Source organism: Melozone crissalis, unplaced genomic scaffold (assembly GCF_028551555.1).
Source record: "Melozone crissalis strain CALT ecotype California unplaced genomic scaffold, PUWL_Pcris_2 ptg000041l_1, whole genome shotgun sequence".
NCBI lineage: Eukaryota > Metazoa > Chordata > Aves > Passeriformes > Passerellidae > Melozone > Melozone crissalis.
Genome location: NW_026535819.1, coordinates 3,899,515 through 3,916,718, shown reverse-complemented (window position 1 = coordinate 3,916,718; position 17,204 = coordinate 3,899,515). Strand labels below are relative to the sequence as shown.

The 17,204-nt window shown below is 50.3% G+C and overlaps 2 protein-coding genes across 2 annotated transcripts in view; both read right to left on the bottom strand.

The window, feature by feature from the left end:
• RALGDS (ral guanine nucleotide dissociation stimulator) overlaps positions 1-3,831 on the bottom strand; it is a 55,101-nt gene extending 51,270 nt beyond the window's left edge. Inside the window, exon 1 of the mRNA XM_054284125.1 lies at positions 3,744-3,831. Coding sequence (XP_054140100.1) covers positions 3,744-3,761 — 18 coding nt within the window. The 5' untranslated portion in view covers positions 3,762-3,831. The remainder of the gene's footprint in view (positions 1-3,743) is intronic.
• A 5,204-nt stretch (positions 3,832-9,035) lies between these two features.
• Positions 9,036-15,904, bottom strand: GBGT1 (globoside alpha-1,3-N-acetylgalactosaminyltransferase 1 (FORS blood group)). The gene is given in 9 exon segments (XM_054284498.1): positions 9,036-9,210; positions 9,212-9,349; positions 9,888-10,058; positions 12,619-12,654; positions 12,754-12,804; positions 13,875-13,937; positions 14,700-14,816; positions 15,162-15,182; positions 15,828-15,904. Coding segments are annotated over 9 exon segments (849 nt in total).
• Positions 15,905-17,204: the final 1,300 nt, after the last annotated feature.

Here is a 17,204-nt window from a genome sequence, read left to right as displayed (position 1 = left end):
TCCCCCCAGGATGGAGCTGAGATCTGCGAGAATGGAGCTGAAATGTCCGAGAATGGAGCTGAGATCTCCCACAATGGAGCTGAGATCTGCGGGGATGGAGCTGAGATCCCCCCAGGATGGAGCTGAGATCCCTGAGGATGGAGCTGAGATCCCTGAGGATGGAGCTGAGATCTGCGTCACTCATCACACACACGGCCCCTCCAGGCTGAGCAGTGCCCGCACACCGAGCTCTGCTGTCCCAGCCCAGCCCAGTTTGGCGAGCTGGGCCTTTCCAGGTATCCAGGCTCTGGCTCTGTCCCCGCTGCCATCGCCGCTGGCCCTTCCCGGCGCTGGGGAAGCGAACCCACGGCAATAACTCATCGGGAAAACAACAGTGCCATCTGCTGCACGGCCCGCCGGGCTCCGGGCAGCCCTGGCCGGCCCACGCAGGGTCACAGAGCCCGGCAGTGCCACCGAGACTGCATCATCAGAGGGAAGGCGGCCCCACAGCTGTCCTGGCGGCCCCACAGCTGCCCTGGCCGATGCCACAGCTGGATGGCCCCTGGCGTGCACAGACAGCACAGGACAGCAGGATGAGAGGCAGAGCAGAACGTGCTGGACTCCATCTAGTGACTGCAGAGTGTGAAGGACATGGAGGAGGGAATAGACTCGGCAAAAGCAGGCAGAACCCTTCCTTCTTTATCAGCCCCTGGAGCTGACACCCACCTTCCATCCTCTCCACAGGCAAGGGGAGGGGGAAGCAGCCCCTAACACTCACTAAGGTTTGGTGAGCTCCTTCTCACCATCCTGAGCATCTCCTTTGGAGAGAAATCCCAAATCCTGGCTCTAGGCACTGAGCACTCCCCTAGCTGTGCTGTATCACCCCCACATCCCAGGGAAACTCCAGGTGGGGGGGACACCTGGGAGAGCAGGGTCAGCCTGAGGGAGCTGGCAGCAGCTCCTGTGCCCCTCCAGGCTGCAGTTTCCAGCCAAGTGCAGTTTCCAGCCCTGCCCCACGAGCGGTGGCAGCTTGGTGGCAGGTGAAGCAGTCTCCCTGCACACACTGCCTGGAGAGCGTGCTGGCATCCTCGTCAGAGGGGTTGCTATAGCAATGGGAAAGGTATCAGAAGCAAAATCCATCTTGATGGATAGTGCAGATTGCTCTGGAGATCACCACCTGAGATCAGAGCCCTGATTGCCCCGATCAGGTCCAGCAGCCAGGCCCCATTTAGGAAATGACAGAGCGACAACACCACGAGGAGATGAAAAACCCAACCCCAAAGTCCTGAAAACCCCCTCATTCCTCCACTGAGCAAACTGGCTCACAGATAACCCACTGCACCGAGCCAGGGGATGTCAGATCCATCATTACAACATCCCAGAGATTCATTCTGGAGCCTGCAGCAGTCGCTGCATCCTCTGCTCGTGTCTGATCAGCCCAGGCACACAGGCTGGGGCTGTGTGAGTGGGAGCTCCAGATGGAGCGGCTGAGCCGTGCCGAGGAGGGCTCAGCATCCTCCACCTGCTCCTCCCTCGCTGTCACTTGTTGCCAGCTCTCCCCCTGCCCCTGCAGAGCAGCAGAAAGGGTTAACCCCGAGCCCTGGAGCCGCTTCAGAGCTGGGGGCAGATGAAAGGGAAGAGTCAGGGATGAAAGGGAAGAGAAAAGAGACGGCGAATGGAGCTCCCGCCGAGCCGAGCTGAGCTCCCTCCTGCCCCCAGCCAGCCCAAGGCTGCCCATCCACCATCTGCTCCCTTCTCGTGCCCAAACGGCCACAGAGGGACAGAGGGGATGAGCCTGCAGCCCTGGGAGCCTGATCCAGGATGGAAGCCACCTCCTGACCGGCTCAAGAGCAGGTTGCTGTTTTAAAGGCTGAAATTCAGCCTTGGCTTTCACATGTCGGGACACCTGGAACAACACACCTGCAGCCCTCGGAGGTGAAAAAAAACCTCCCTGTGTTTGCTCAGCTTATTTACTTTGCAACACTCAGTTTTAGCAGTTGTTTGTGTGGGTCTTTCCCTTAGCAACCAGGGAGAGGAACATTTACAAGGCATGAAAAATGTGGCTGTGCAGCCCTCAGAACCGGCAGGGCGCGGCTGCAGCTGGAAATTCCTCTTAACTGGTAGCCACAAACAACGGGACCTCAATGAACTGCACCCCTTAAAAGGCAGAGTGGCTCATCCCCTTCAGCAGGAGGAGCCAGGACTTTAAACCTGTGCTCCCCACCCACGCAGGATCCCGGGCTTGGGACAAATATCTCTACGTGCCTCAGTTTACCCATATAAAATATACACCTATAAATAAATATCTAAAATATACCTATAAATAAATATCTAAAATATACCTATAAATAAATATATAAAATAAACCTATAAATAAATATATAAAATATACCTATAAATAAATAAATAAATAAATAAAATGGGGTGAGCATAAAAACGTGACAGGAAGACTAAAGCTGAGAGCTTAATGCAAACCATTCTGTAGGATGCCACATGCATTCCCCAGCCTGGGAGGCTCTGGACATCTTTCCAGACAACCTTACACATTTAATTTTCTACATTGCCCAGCAAGATCTATCTTCCCACTCCATAATGACAGAAAATTCACATTCGTGACCCTAGGCAGGGTCAGGACCCAAACTCCAGTATTTTGGCTGCCAATCCCCTTTTCCAAAGGGACATTCCACCATCCAGCACACACTAATGTGTCACCAGGGCCTGCCTCACATATGTGCCCCCAATGGAGCTCATTCAGCTTTTGTTTTTTGGGCTGGACCAAGGTGAGTGAGGCCCAGACCAAAGGGCCCCACAGGGTGCAGGAGGCAGCTCTGGAACGCACATTTTCCAGTCCAAAAATGGATCCCAGCCCACTCCTCCAGCACAGCATCAGCCCTTCCCTCTATTCATCCCTGGTCTCCAAGGAGCCATTGCTGCCCACTTGCATTCCCAGCACAGCCCCCCCTGCCCAGGGATGGGGCCAAACATCAGAAAAAGAGAAAGTAAAAAGTCAGAGGAGCGTCACGACCAAACCCAGAGTCATGCTCTGGTGCCACCCCCAAATTTCATCCCTTTGCTTCATCCTCTGTACCCCAAAAGCACCAGGGGGTTTGGGAGCGCAGAGCTTTAGCCCGCCTCGGCTCGATTGCAAAGCTTTAGCCCACCTCTGCTCGATTTAGCTTTTTTGGCTTTATAAACACACCAGGCAGAGACAAGGGAGCTGCGGATGCCCCCTGGCCTGGGGAGAGCCAGGGGAGCCGGCCGTGGCTGGGCACAGCAGCGGCAGCAGCATCGCAGCACGGCGGCTGCGGCAGCATCGCAGCGCCCTCAGAGCCTGTCCCAAACCGCGTTCCTTTCCTTCCCCATCCTTCAGCTCCTCTTCTCCCGGCCGCATTAACCATCGCACAAACAGAAAGCGAAAAAATCGAGAGAAAAACATTGACAAACAGACTTTCCCCCGCTCCCTGGGCAAAGCGGCTGCGTCTCCTCCGCCAAAGCCCCGCTGCTGGCACGGACAGTGACCGGGGCCGGGGCTGCTGGCACGGACAGTGACCCCGGCCCCAAGAGGCAGCAAGGAACGGACACCTGCAGCTACAGAGCCCCGGCAGAGCCCCCCGGCCCCGCGCCCCCATCGGACACGGCCACGCGTGGGCAGCCCCGAGGGCTCCGCAGGGAACCGAGCCGGGCAGCGCCGCACCGAGCCGGGCAATGCGGGGGCACAGCGGCAGCGGTGCCCCGGGCGCTCACTCACTCACTCACTCACTCACCTGGCTGTCGATCATCATCGTGCCCCGCTCATAGCCCCAGCGCCGCGGGGCTGCGGTGCCGCCGGTGCGGGGCCGCGCTCAGCGCCCCGCCGCGCTGCCCGGCGGCCGGGCCCGATGCTCCGAGCCGGCCATGGGGCCCCGCCGGCCCCGCCGAGCCGCCAGCGCCGAGCGCCGAGCGCGGCCGGGAGAGCCGAGCTGGGCCGGGGGCGGGAACGGGGCGGGAACGGCAGCGGAGCGGGGCGGGATCGGCTCCGCCACCGGCAGCGAGGGGGCGGCTCCCGGCCCCGGTACCGGGAGGGGGGCGAGTCTGCAGCCGTGGGTACCTCTCCGGTGCCACCCCTTGGGGGTTTGGGGGTGTCTTCCCCTCGGAGCAATGGGAAGGAACCGTGCAGACCCCGCTGCGTGCGGTACAAACAGGAGAAGACCTGGGGACAAATTCCCCCCGGCCTGTCCTGCTCAGGAGGAGAGGACAAACATTGAGCCAGGGCATCACACGGGGCTCCGGATGCTCATCCCCGCTGAAACGGGGCACGGGGGGCAGCGCTGCCGGAGCTCGGAGTGTGCGGGAGCGGTGGGAGCCAGCGGGGTTGCCCTGGAAACAGCTCCGGTGCCCGTGGTTTGTCATGATGAGAGCGATGACACGAGCCGTGACAGCGATGGCAGGAGGAGAAGGAGCAGCGAGAAGCTGAGCCAGTCCGAGCGCTGCAGCCGCTGCAGGGTTGATTCTGGGCACCAACACCCCTGCGGCCACCCCGCTCTCTGCAGGGTCACAGTGAGCGACAAGGGACAGCCCAGCGCACCTGCCCGTGCCGCTCCCCCGCGGCTCCGGGCCAGCTGAACCAGCAGCTCCGGCCGGGGAGAGCAGCCAGGAAAGGAGAAGGTGCTGCCAGGGCTCTGCCGCTGGCACTAGATGCTGCTACAGAGCAACATAATTCTAATTATAGCAACGGTGTCGGTGAGAAGCGCAGTGAGAAAAACACGCACGTCAAAAGGTCGAGAGCTGTGTGATTTGCTGCTGGCAAAACTCACTGAGAGCCACACCGGAATGAAGCACTTTTTAAATGTAATTTGTACTCATCTGGCTCGCTTTAAATTGGCTGGAGGTTCAGGGGGATGATGTGGGCATACAGGGAGTGGAGATTGGTGGTTAAAACTGCCTTTTTACTCCCAAGGCTTTACACTAGTTTTACACAAAACAGCGACATTTGGTGGATCTGTGTTCAAGCTAAATATAGCACAGGAGAAGTCACGTCAGTGCAGCAACACTCGTGGGGAGAGGAGGGAGTCTGGTGGGCAGGCAGACAGTCAAATGTCATCTTCAGCTGGGTTTTTCTAGTGATGCTTCCCTAAATCATTTGATTGTGTGGAGCAGAACTCCAGGGCTGGGGATTTACCGTGAGTAACGTAGAGCCCAACCCACTCCTGTAACTCCTGCTCCGGTTCCTGCTGTCCCCAGAGCAGCCTGGCACTGTCACTGTCACACTGTCACTGTCACTGGAGAGCAGCTGTTGCTCTGTGTGTGTCACCCTGGGGTCCCACGGGGACTTGCTGGGGCAGGAGGTGAAGCAGAGCAGGTGGGATTCAAGTGAGAAAATAGTAATAATAGCAATCTTGGTGCTAAGAGCTGCCCTTTGAGATTGGAGCAAATCCCCACTGAGTGCAAACAGAACAACAGACAGAGACAGTTTCTCCCTCAAAAAGCTGAACAGGTGAGACAAAAGGCAGGGGAGTGAACCCAGCTCCCATCCTTCCAGCTCCTCTCCACCAGCAGCATGAAGGCAGCAGGATGCCCATGGCTTTTGCACAAGCTGGTTTTGTGCAGGGAATGTGTGACTGATGTTCTTACCCCCACTCTGCTCAAAGATCATCTCATTTCCGTGCCCCACAGGCACAGATCTCACCCACAGAGGGTTTGACTAAGCCAGTCCTTTCATAACTGCCTCTGTGTGTGGCACAAAATGACATTTCTGGTCACAACTGTCGGGGAGCATCACCTGTGGGAGGGTTATGGGAAATCCAAACCAGAGAAGAAAATAATCTGGCTAAGTGGAAATGATTCTTGTTCTATCAGTGGGGAGAAGGAGAGGATCAGAGTCTGGGCCCACCTCAAATCATATTCGGTGCTGGAAGTTTCTGTTTCACATCACACAGAGAAATTTGCCCTTTGGGGGTGGATGCACTGGGCAAGGCAGCAGCAGGGAGAAGCAAAGAAGCAGCCTGTCAGATGGGTGCTTAAATTAGAGGCACTATGAATGATGAGTCTGTTCCAGCTGAGCAGAGAGGGATGGAAGGGAAAAGGGGCCCTTGGGAAGGCAGCAAGCTGCAGCTCTGAGGCTGGGCTGAGGGCTTGAGTGGGAAATACCTTGAGAGCACAACCACATCCCCAGGAGTGGGGTTTATTTACAGTTTTCATGCAGCTCCCTGCGTTTCTAAGTCCCAATTCCTTTGGCACAAAAACGCATAAAACAAGCTTGTCCCCCGTGGTGAGTGGCACTGTGCTGCCCTCCTACCACGTGCCTCAGTTTCCCCGCTGTGCGCTGGGTGTGGGTGGGGAATGCACAGCACAAAGCAGGTCCCGGTGAAGCTCCCACAGCGCACACACGAGCCTCAGGCTGCACAATCCAAACTGGGAGAAGGAAAGCTGCCTGCTGCTGCTGGGGGAAGGGGATTAATCAGCAGGAGATGACAGCAGAAGTCCAGCCTTTCATTAATTACAGGAGGGCACGAGCTGATCCAGGGAGCAGCTCCCACACGGCGCTGTGGGGGCTGGTTTATTCTGCAGACATTTTCTCCTCTCCCTGGAGGCACCAGGAGAGTTTGTAGGTGCTGCTTCCAACCACAGCCCCGTGGAGCAGAACTGTGTCACACAACACGAGCCATTCCCCCGGGGAGGAGCTGCAGGCCTGCCAGGAAAATAAACACGTTTGGCACAGCACAATCCAGGCCATTATGGTGTCAATCAGAGGGCTGAGGGTGCAGCCAAAAGGCAGCTCGGATGCAGAGCTCAGACCAAGCCCTTCGCAGTTTGTTCAAAACAGGTACCCCAGAAACACAGACCACCCTCTACCACCCATCCTCTGTGCTGCAGAAATTCCTCTCACAGAGGGTTTGTGAGTATCTGCACAGGAATCCAGTAATTAATGTGGCAGAATGGCTGCAAACCCAGAGCAATTTCCAGCAGAATTAACCATGAGGGGAACTGGCCATTGCCACAGCTGATCTATGGATTTTTTTTTTTTTTTTTTTTTTTTTTTTTTGTGGCTGCTATGGAACTTCATGTTTTTCTTAGAATCTGAGTACATTTCTACGAGGTCTAGCCCAGCCCAGCCACGTCTCCTGACACCAGGAGATAAAATTATCTGCCTTGACTGGACAGTTCCTTCTGGCTGGTAAAGAATCCATATGCATATATGTATAATTAGCATAATGAGAAGCCAGTTTCAGCATGGCCTTGAGGCACTAACTCATTGAACAAATAAGAAACAGACAGTATTAATCCTGGGCTGGTTGGAAATGTATCTTTCTGGAAATATTTGGATAAGTGTTTTTCCTCACCATTTTGGCTTAGGTGAGGTGCTTGATTACCCAACATACATGTCAGGGGTTTAAATTCTGGTTTAGTTATGTAAAGGGGCAACTTCCTCCTGCACCACATCGCTAAGAACAGCCTGGAGAAAATGTAATAAAGACCCTTTGCTGGATTAAGCACAAATCAGCCAACCCAGCTGCCGCTGGGGCTTTGGGGCTGGAGGTATTTCAGGTACCTTATCTATATTATGGGTCCGTGAAAGCTTTTCTAATTAGTCTTCTGGAAGATGAAATGCCTGCAATGACAGTGGCAAGTGCCATTTCCAGCCTGCTCACAGGGCTGAAATGGCTCGTTAAGTCATCTGCAATCAGTGGTGGGGCCCTAAAGCTTTGCATACTTGATTCCCTGCCATACAGCAATTTTCTCATGTGAGGAGAAGCAGGAACAGTCAGGCACCTCTTCCCTATTTTCCCTCTCTCTGCCAAATGAGCTTTTTATTTTTTTTCCTCTTTTTTTTCCTTTCCCCCCCCCCCCATAACTGTTCCCTTAGAAACAGCCTGCTCACCCTTTCACCCTGCTCCTCCTCTCCCCGTGGCCTCTCTGCTGCTCCATCACAGGAAACAGGGACTGAGTGCCCAGCCCTGCTGCAGCACAGGGAGATGGTGCTGGTGGCAGCCCTGCTGTGACAAGGGAGGTGGCACGGGCACCCCTGTGCTGTGACCTCAGCTGCTCACCCCTCCGAACGCCTCCTTCGGCTCCCCAGCACATCCAGGGGGAGGAAATGTTAACCCCAGCTCCAGGCTGAGCTCCCAGCCCCTCCAGAGCATTTCAGCGTGCAATGAAATCATCCTGCTTGCTGGAAAGGCATCAGCTCGTGCTGTCAGCTCCAGCAGCTCCTCGCCAATTTGTTTCACAGAGCTCGGGAGAAATTGGAAAGGGCTGAAGCAACGGAGAGGAACACGAACATCTCAAAAGCAGATTTTCTGTGTTGGAAAAGATTACATGATCCACAGAGACGCGTGACCCAGGGAGAAGGCTCAGAGCACATCTGGGATTGAAATAAACCTGGAGAAGTTCAGTCTGCTCTGAGCTGAGCAGGTTCTGTCTAAACTTGGGTCTCCAAAGCACAGGCTGGAATTTGGGAGATAACTGCTGGGTGAGTTCATGCTGTTTGTCCTGTCAGACCGGGGCTCTTACTGGCAATGCCTGGCACCAGCTCTCTGCTGAGAATGTCCAAGAAATCCTGCCGCACACCAGTCAGGGATAGCGAGCTCTGAGTGCAGGTTTCCTCCTGATTCTGACAAAAGGCATTGGTTTAAATCACAATTCAGGAACATTCCTAACCCTGCAACGTTCTTTTTTTAAAGTGAAAAGGTCTTTACCAAAACCCAAAGTCTTCTCCTCCACAGCAATGTTAAATATCATTTTGATCTTGTTAAATTTCCACCAGGCCTCAGGAAAACACTCACCAAAGGCAAATACAGCCATGCACTGGATAAGTGGCCTTGTGGATGCTTTTTTGTGTGCTACAGCCTCAAGCAGGATGTATTTAGGAAGAGTGGGAATCCAGAAACCTTTTCAGTCTCACCTGCACTTTGCTGCTGCTTCTGAAATGCATTTAGACCCTGCTCTCCAGAGGAACAACCCACACGTTCCCTTCCCAGTTTGCTCCTTCCAGGAACAAAAAATTCAAGGTGGGGCACATTCTGCAAGAACTAATTTTGGTGTGTTTGGCTGCGTGGAGGATCTCCCTGCAGGGATGATCAGTTTCTGACCTCTTTGTAGTTTTTATTCACCATGGAAAAACGTACGAGGCGGATGTGGGGTGGCTTTGGCTTCCTGACACCCCATATTTACTCTGGAGAAAGCAGCTTGGAGGGTTTGTGGGACACAAAGTGCCTGTTGAGGTGACTCTCCTCCTGCCAGGCTGCCAGGACGGGCATTGTGGCACATCTTGGTGAACTCACAGACTTTCTCCACCGAGCCTCCAAACACGGCCCCTCCGTAGCAAAAATACCCGAGCACACACACAGCCCGTGGGGCACAGCAGGGACAAGGAGGGCCTTGCTGTGGCCTTCTGCAAGGGCAGGGGTGATAGAGGAAAGGGGTGATGCCTCAGGTTTGGGTTTTATATTTTTCAGGCTCTGTGCTGCTTTAGTGTGTGGGTCTGGGCTTCCCATTAGGGGATAGTGAGAGCTCTGCACAGAGCAGGGAGAAAAAAGGAATTCTATTCTTTTCAGAAAAAAAAACAATTCAAAAAAATTGAATTCAATTCAATTCAAAAAATTGATTTCTATTCAATTAAAAAAATTGAACTCTATTCAATTCAAAAATTTGAATTCTATTCAATTAAAAAAATTGAATTCTATTAAATTCTCTAGCTGGTCTAGCTTGGTCTAGGGACCAAGGACAAATGATCCAAATCTCAGGCCCCAAGAGCACAAACAACGTGGACTGAAGAGAGAAAAACAAGAAGGATGGGACTGCATGGGCTAAAGCTGGAATTGGACAATGAACTCCAGTATGCAAATGGAGCAGAACTTATAAAAGTGAGAGACCCCATGACTGTTTGTCCATTTTTGGACAATCATCTTCCCACAGAGGAAGGGCATCACCCCAAGGACTGAGTGCCCACTGAGTGCTGCCCCTGCTTTCCCACAGCAAAGGCTGCCACCCCCATGGTGAGGCTCAGGGGTCTGCAGGCACTGTCCAGGACCTCAGCATCAAAGGTCCCTTCCCAGATGATGGGGACCAGCCATGGTGTGACTGTCAGCACATCCTGGCGCCTGGAGAGGGAAACAGACCAGAAATGTTCATGAAATGTGATTGTTCCTGTTGGTTTTGAGGCCAATAAATGGGAAAGAAGCACAAAAAAAAAAGGGAGCTGGAGCAGTGTGTGAATCAGCATTAACTCGCCATGGAGGGTGTTAGCCTGAGATATTTTCTCCCTGCCTCTCTTATTTGAGGTTACAGAGCATGGACATTTCAATTCCTGGGCTGAAATTAAGCACTTAACACATCAGCAAAAACCTGAGGATCTGCTAAAATCTCATTTAAGGACTTTTCTGCTGAGGAGAGTTTAATGACCACTGAACTCTCAGAATGGGAAGCTGTGCCTATTTGCTATCAGCCTGATGCAGATTAAAACACAAGTAATAATAATAATATGAAAATTACTATAAAATATAGCCCATTGCTCTGCTATTAAAACACAGCTTGCAGCATGACAGCTTATTTTTCCAGCATTTATATATAGCTCCAACACATTCAGATATAATTTAAAATGCTGTATGTGAGCCAGCATTCAAATGAGTAACAAAGTTAGAAAAAAAATCCTTAATCTCCTGTGAGGGAAGTGGAAATACTGAATATAAATGCAGCAGAGTCTGATTCTGCCCCTATTACAGCTCTGCAATGCTGTTTCAATTTGCTGCTTTGTTTTCAGTGTTTTATTATACATTTTTGATTCTAAAGGTAGATGTCATTTATGTGGAATTCACCCCAGCCTGCTCACATTCACTCCAGACCAGGAGCTGGAGCCCTCTGCTAATGAAATTTGTCACACCTGTCAGAACTCAGTGCATCCCTCTGGGTGTCCAGAGTTGCCAGGACCCCATTGGGGGGCTCAGAGACCCTGGCACACAGCCCAGAGCACCTGGGGATTTGATTTTGACCCCTGGAGCAAGTTACCAGCTTTGTATGAGGACATGAAAGTCACACAGGTTTGAATGGGGTAATAACAAAATGATCACAGGGTGAAAATGTAGATTTTAGGAGTTTTAGTATGGGTGTTATGGGGACAAGATGGAGGAATCTGAGCATGTCCAGCCTTTCTTCTTCTTCTTGTTCTCCATTTTCTGCAGTGCTGTTGGCACTTTGGGATTGGTTCAGAGTAGAAGTGCACTGTCTAACATAGGTGATAGATATTGGGAATTAAGTGTAAATATGTTATAGGTAGTTTGTAGTATAAAAGGACAACACAAAGAGTGCCTGTGGCTGCCCTGCTGGGCAGAAAGAAAATTTTATAGATAAGAATTAATAAACAACCTCAAGAGCGAAAAGTGAAGAGTGCAGACTCGTTCTTCAGGAACAGAGACACCCTGCACATCTCGGGGCAGCAATGAACAACCAAAACCTGAGAGCATCCAGCACGTGGCCACACCTGCGGGCTGCCAGGTCCCACCTGACACAGCTCCAGGATAAAACAGCACCAGAAGCAAACGGGGGGAGCTGTGGGGAGCAGCAAATCCAGCCAGATCCTCCAAGCCAGATCCAATGCTTGCAGTCTGAGAGGATACAAGAATAACACTTCACTCCTTCCTGCAGCAATGCCTGTGATTGAAAGATTAAATTATACAGGGAGAAGAATTTGGGTTGGGGAAAATGATCTGTCCTGTTTCTGAGTTGATTATCCTCTTTATTGGAGGGGGAAGGAAGCAGGCATGTTCACTTCTCTAAGCTCGGTAAATTTGATTTTAAAGGGCTGCCCTGGGTTTCCCAGTGAGTCATGGTCATCCTCTCAGTGCCAGTCAACCCCTCCAGAAGACACAGAGCATGAAAAGCTTCAAGACTCTCCCCTCATTTAACCCAGTATTTACCAGCTGATTCAGCGCAGAAATTTATTCCAATATGGAAGAAATATTCAGGCTGAGCACATCCTGAATATGTGGGGGAAATAAAATATATATATATATACATATGTGTGTGTGTACCAACAGGGTGTGTTTATTAGCTTGCAAAGGAATGTGGCTGTTGAAGGTGAACTGCTCCAGATAAAAGTGAGGCCAAAGGAGGCTGTAACAACCTGAGCTGCACACAGAGTTTGTCCAAGCCATTTCTTAGTGCTGCTGTCCCAAATCTTCCCTTAAACTCCCTGCTTTGGCTGTGTCTCAGAGATTTGCCTGTGTTTGCAGCAGGTCACACAGAGCACCTGCTTTGTTTTGCCCTGAAACGGGTTCAAATCTCTCCCACAGCTGGCTCCAGCCTCAGCACAGCTCCAGAAGGCATTTCCCACTTACAGATATTACAAATCTGTAATATCTTACATACAGATAAGAGAAGTAATTTTTTTACTTACTGATATTACAGATCTGCCACGTCAAAAAGAGTTCCTGGCCTCGACAGAGTGTGTGTGTGCTGATGTAATAATTGGGAATTAAGAGGAAGTGTGTTAATGAGTGTACAGACACCAAGCCCAGCCTGAGAGCAGCTGCTGGCACTCCCCTGTGGTTGGGCTCTCAGGGAACAAGGTCCTGCCCAGGGTGCCCCAGGACTCTGGAACTGTGAGTGCTGCAAAGCGCCCAAACCAAACCCAGCAGAAAACAAAGTTCAAACAAAGAAACTCACTTTGGCGCCAGCGCTCTTGGCTGCAGATAAAATAATCTGTAAAAAGGGAGAAATATCCATTGAATTATACATGAATATGCCTGGAAGAGCGGAGCAGCAGTTTAAAGGTCAGGAGATAAAAAAGCCTGCGCTTACTGGGGGAAAAGCTGGATTGGCTTCTTTTCTGTATATTGGAGTTTTGTGGAGCTGCAGGGTGGGGTGGGAAGTGAAAGGGATTGTTATGCTTTGCTTAAAATATCAACCAAGTTTGGCTTCAGGACCTGCTGAAGGCATCACCTGCACACACCTGCAGGGCTCCCCAAGCGACAGCTTTGGGACAGAACACACAGCACAACAGGGACAGAGAGGTGCTGGCAGCAATCCCAATCTCTGAGGAAATCAGGCTGGGGTTTAGGGGTCAAAATCCCTGTGGGACTGTCAGCAATAATCATGTTTGTGCTCCATGCCCTGCAAAACTGTCCATGGTCATATTTCAGGCTGAACTACCTGAAATAATCACATTTCCAACAGCATTCAGAGGAATAAGCACCTGCCCAGACACAATGGTTTGGAATAATCAGAAATACTTCCATGAAACATCATTTTTTTTCTATTTGCATGGCTTGGTTTTGTTTTTACAAGCACAGCAGGTCATGGGAAAAGCCACAGCCTGTCATGTCCCAGCCAATGTGGCAGTGGGGAGGTCACTGGGGCCATGGCCCCTGCACTGTGTAAATTCCCTCCTGGGCACCCAGGCTGGCTCAGGTACCAGCTCAGAGGGCATTTCCCAGCAGCAGCTCCCCTTCACCTGCCCAGGTGCTGCCACAGCACAAACACACCCATGGACAGAGCACAGACCCCAGAGGGAGGAACAGGAGCCTGGTGAGAACAACTGGGGGTTATTCCTGCCTGTGCCAGAGCTCCTCCTGTGCCTGCTCATCTCCCCTCTGTGGTTCAGGTGCCTCTGTCTGGTGAGAGGACACTTGGAGCACATTTGTGCATGTGCAGGTGTGGGATTACACCCTGATGAAGAAGCTGCATTAATCTTTCAGTCCTGGGACCACAACAAACAAAACCTCCCTCACCTGAGAGACCCAGAGCTGTCCCAACAGGCCCCAACAGCATTTTGGGGTAGCTTTTTGTTTTGAGAGAGTGACTAATGACAGGTTCATAAATAAAGAACAAGCCCCTTGTTAACCACTGTTTGTGTTGTCAGGGAAGAGCAGGGCTGGAACAATGATCTGTGTTACTCATTAGGCACAGAACAAAATATTCGCAAGATTTCAGGGCAGGGAAGGTAGTAGGGCAGGTAATGCACTTTTCCACTCCCAGCCAGAGCCCTGTGAGAGCAAAGAAATGTTTTAAGATAGGAAATGTTGAAGGAAACCTTCCTAGGATTTTCCAACATCACCTAAGGACCTGGTAAAGATTTTGAGAGGTGACCCTGGCTAACTCCATATCTGCTTTATTAATTAGTGTAGGATCTGCTGTGTTCACATTTTAACACAGTGTCCTGCTGCTGAGGCAAAATGCAGCTGCCCACAAGGTGAAAGTACAGCAAATTGCAGCATCATAAAAATGTGATAATTCCTGATAATTTAATATTTAATATTTTAATACTTAACAGAAATGCCTTATCTCAAATTCCCTTCCATGTTTGAGTTTGCTCCATAAGCCATACTCAGCTGTCAGGATATTCAGTTACAAAATTCTGTGTTTGAGAGCTGTGATGTCTGATAGTTACAGAGCTGGTGACAGTGGAGTGAGTTTGGACTGTGTGGAGAGACAGAGAATCACCTCTGTAAGGCCTGAGCTGAAATGTAACTGGAATATTCTATACCAAGCACTTGCTTGTGAGTCACTACAGTGTTAGCAGCCTGATTTGCACCCAAATGCTCTTTTTTCCTCTTTCCTTTAGGGCCTTCTCCCCCTACCAGTGCTCCTTTATCTATTACACAAATTGCTGTTCTTCCTTAGAGCTCAAAGAGAGGCTTCCCATAACATTTGTATTTTACAGCCTTTATTTTTGTGTTCTGGGAGTTATAGCACAGGATCTACACAGGATGTTTCAGATATGACTGAGCTGGACAGCAAATCCTCACCAGATAACTGCAGCAACAGCAGCCAGGCAGACAAGAGATGCCAGCAGCACCTTCCTGGAAATCACTATCTTCTGGAGGAGGAGGAAGGGCAACTTCTGAATTCCAGCAGCTTTCACCCTGCAAAGAACAAACATAAAGGGAAAAGGGCTGCTCACTCTGAGAGAAATTGATAATTTCTCAGAGGAGGATGAAGTTTCTTGGTGGCTTCTCTTTCAGAAGCGATAAACACAGAAGGCATCAGACTGTAAGAGCCAGGGCACTGAGGAGCATCTGTAAAATATCTGAGCAAGTTCTTCATTCCAGGGAGCTTTAACCCCAGCTCTGGTGCATGAGGAACCTTTCTGATTTCATCCCACTCTCTGTGGATTCCATTTTGTCACCTCAAGCACTGCACCCTTTGCAATTGGATCAAACCACCCCTCCTGTGCTATCAGAGAGTTATCACTGGGCTGATTGACTCACCTTTCACAGTCCAGGAACCGCCTGCAAAGGGGGCACACCCTGCAAAGGTGCCTGAAGGAAAGGCAAACTGAGGTGTGAGACCAGCAAAGGAACATTGCACAATCCTAATGCCCCTTGGGTAAAGGTTAAGCCAAGGAAATTATTTCCTCTACAACAGCCCTGAAAATCAACTTTCCCAAGCCCAGCAGTCTTAAAATCACTCCTGCCTGTTCCTGCTTTAATTTCTTTGGCTGGAAGTAGACAAGTGGCAAAAAGTTCTTTCATTTGCTTTACTGTGTCACACAGAAATCCTCTCTGGTGCTTCTCCCTCATCTTCCTTTGAGAGAATCTAATTTGCTTTCACCAGGAAGCATCACAAAATCCTACTTAAAAATAATGACTAACTATATATATATTTATACACATATATGTGTGTATGTGTGTGCATCTATATAAATATATATCTTAAGGCCTTCCACCACTTAAAGCCTTCATGGATTCACGCTGAGCAGCTCTGGATTCTTGCCTAAAAATGCTGCAGATCCCCAAACACAGAAAGAAGTACAAGCAGCCTTCCCCCTCAGGCAGTTGTTCTGTGTTTTGACCAGCTTTATCTCATTCCTGTGCTAGTTGTGTCATGAGAGCTGCTGTGCTGACACCAGGATTTTTCAGTGCCACGTTTCTTACCTTGTGCTTGATGCTTCCAGCACATGCAAAGCAGATAAATGTGCAGAGGGGGGTTCAAACTGTTGTTTTTCAGGCATTATTTGGGAGATGGCTGCAGGAAAGCCCTTCTCATCAGCAGGCTTCCAAATTTCCAGCCAGGATCTCTCTTGCTGCAGTATCTCACTTGCTGCATCTCCCTTTCCATTCCTCAGGGCTCTGACGTTTCCTTCCCTCTTCTCTCCTGTGACCTCCTTCAATCTTTCTTTGTAATTGTCTAACTACAAGATCTGGGATTCTTTCTGTCAGTTCTGACTGGGCTCTCTCTAATCAGCCCATTCTCACGAAATTGGTGCCAAAGCACCCCAAATTCCCCTGCTGAGCCCTCAGCAGTGGAGTAAAGCTGGATTGCCCCCCAAAACTGAGAATCTGTCACAGTTCACACATCCCACAGGACATCTGCCTGCTTTGCAGGACCTCAGCACTGATGCAATCCATGTGCTTTCTGTGGAACCTCTCCCAGCCAGGTCTGGGGCACATAAAACCTTGTACTTCATGGAAACAAACTCAATTTCCAGGCTATTTGTTTCTCTAAAACATCAAGCCCTGAGTGAATCCTGTTTTCCTTGGGGTTTGCAGCCCCTCCCAGCTTGATGCCACTTTGCAATTGCATAAATATCCTCTCAGCATTTCCACCCAAAGCATAAAGGAATGCACAAACAATCCCTTTGCAGAATCTCCTGGGGATTCCCATTTTCTGGACCTGACCCATGCTCTTATCTCCATGGCCCATAGAGGCTGAGAGCACAGAATTTGGGTGCTGGGGAAGGTCAGAGGATCAAGAACAGAGAGAAGAAAGGGGACTGATAGTTGTCCTCAAATTGGGCAGTAAAATTAACACAGAATTTAAAAAAATGTGGATGTTTGGTTATTTTAGTTTCAGCTGTTGTAATGGGCATAGAGCACTTCCATGTGTCCTTTTACAGAGTAAACATCTAATCCCTCAGGAGGAGAAATACACATATTTTGAAATATTACATCATTAGGAGCACAGCTGATGCATTCCCCTCTTATTTTCAGTTTCTGTGGTACAAACCTGCCAGAGCACTAGAGCCAGCTGGGATTGAAACATCCTTTTCATCTAAAGCCATCTCACTGAGGTTTACCTCAACTGATTTACAGTTTACCATGAATATAAACAGAAATTAAATAGATGTGGTTGCAGCTGATGAAAGAATCTCCAAACAGAAATCACAGCTAAAGCATTTTTAATAGTTACTCAGGTTCCTCGAATTTGTTCAGAGAGTTTTTTAAAAGGGATATGGCTGAAAGTAGCTCTGTTACTCCCAAATGAACTTGCTTGACCTCCCAGAACAAAGCATTACTTTATCTTCAAGCCCT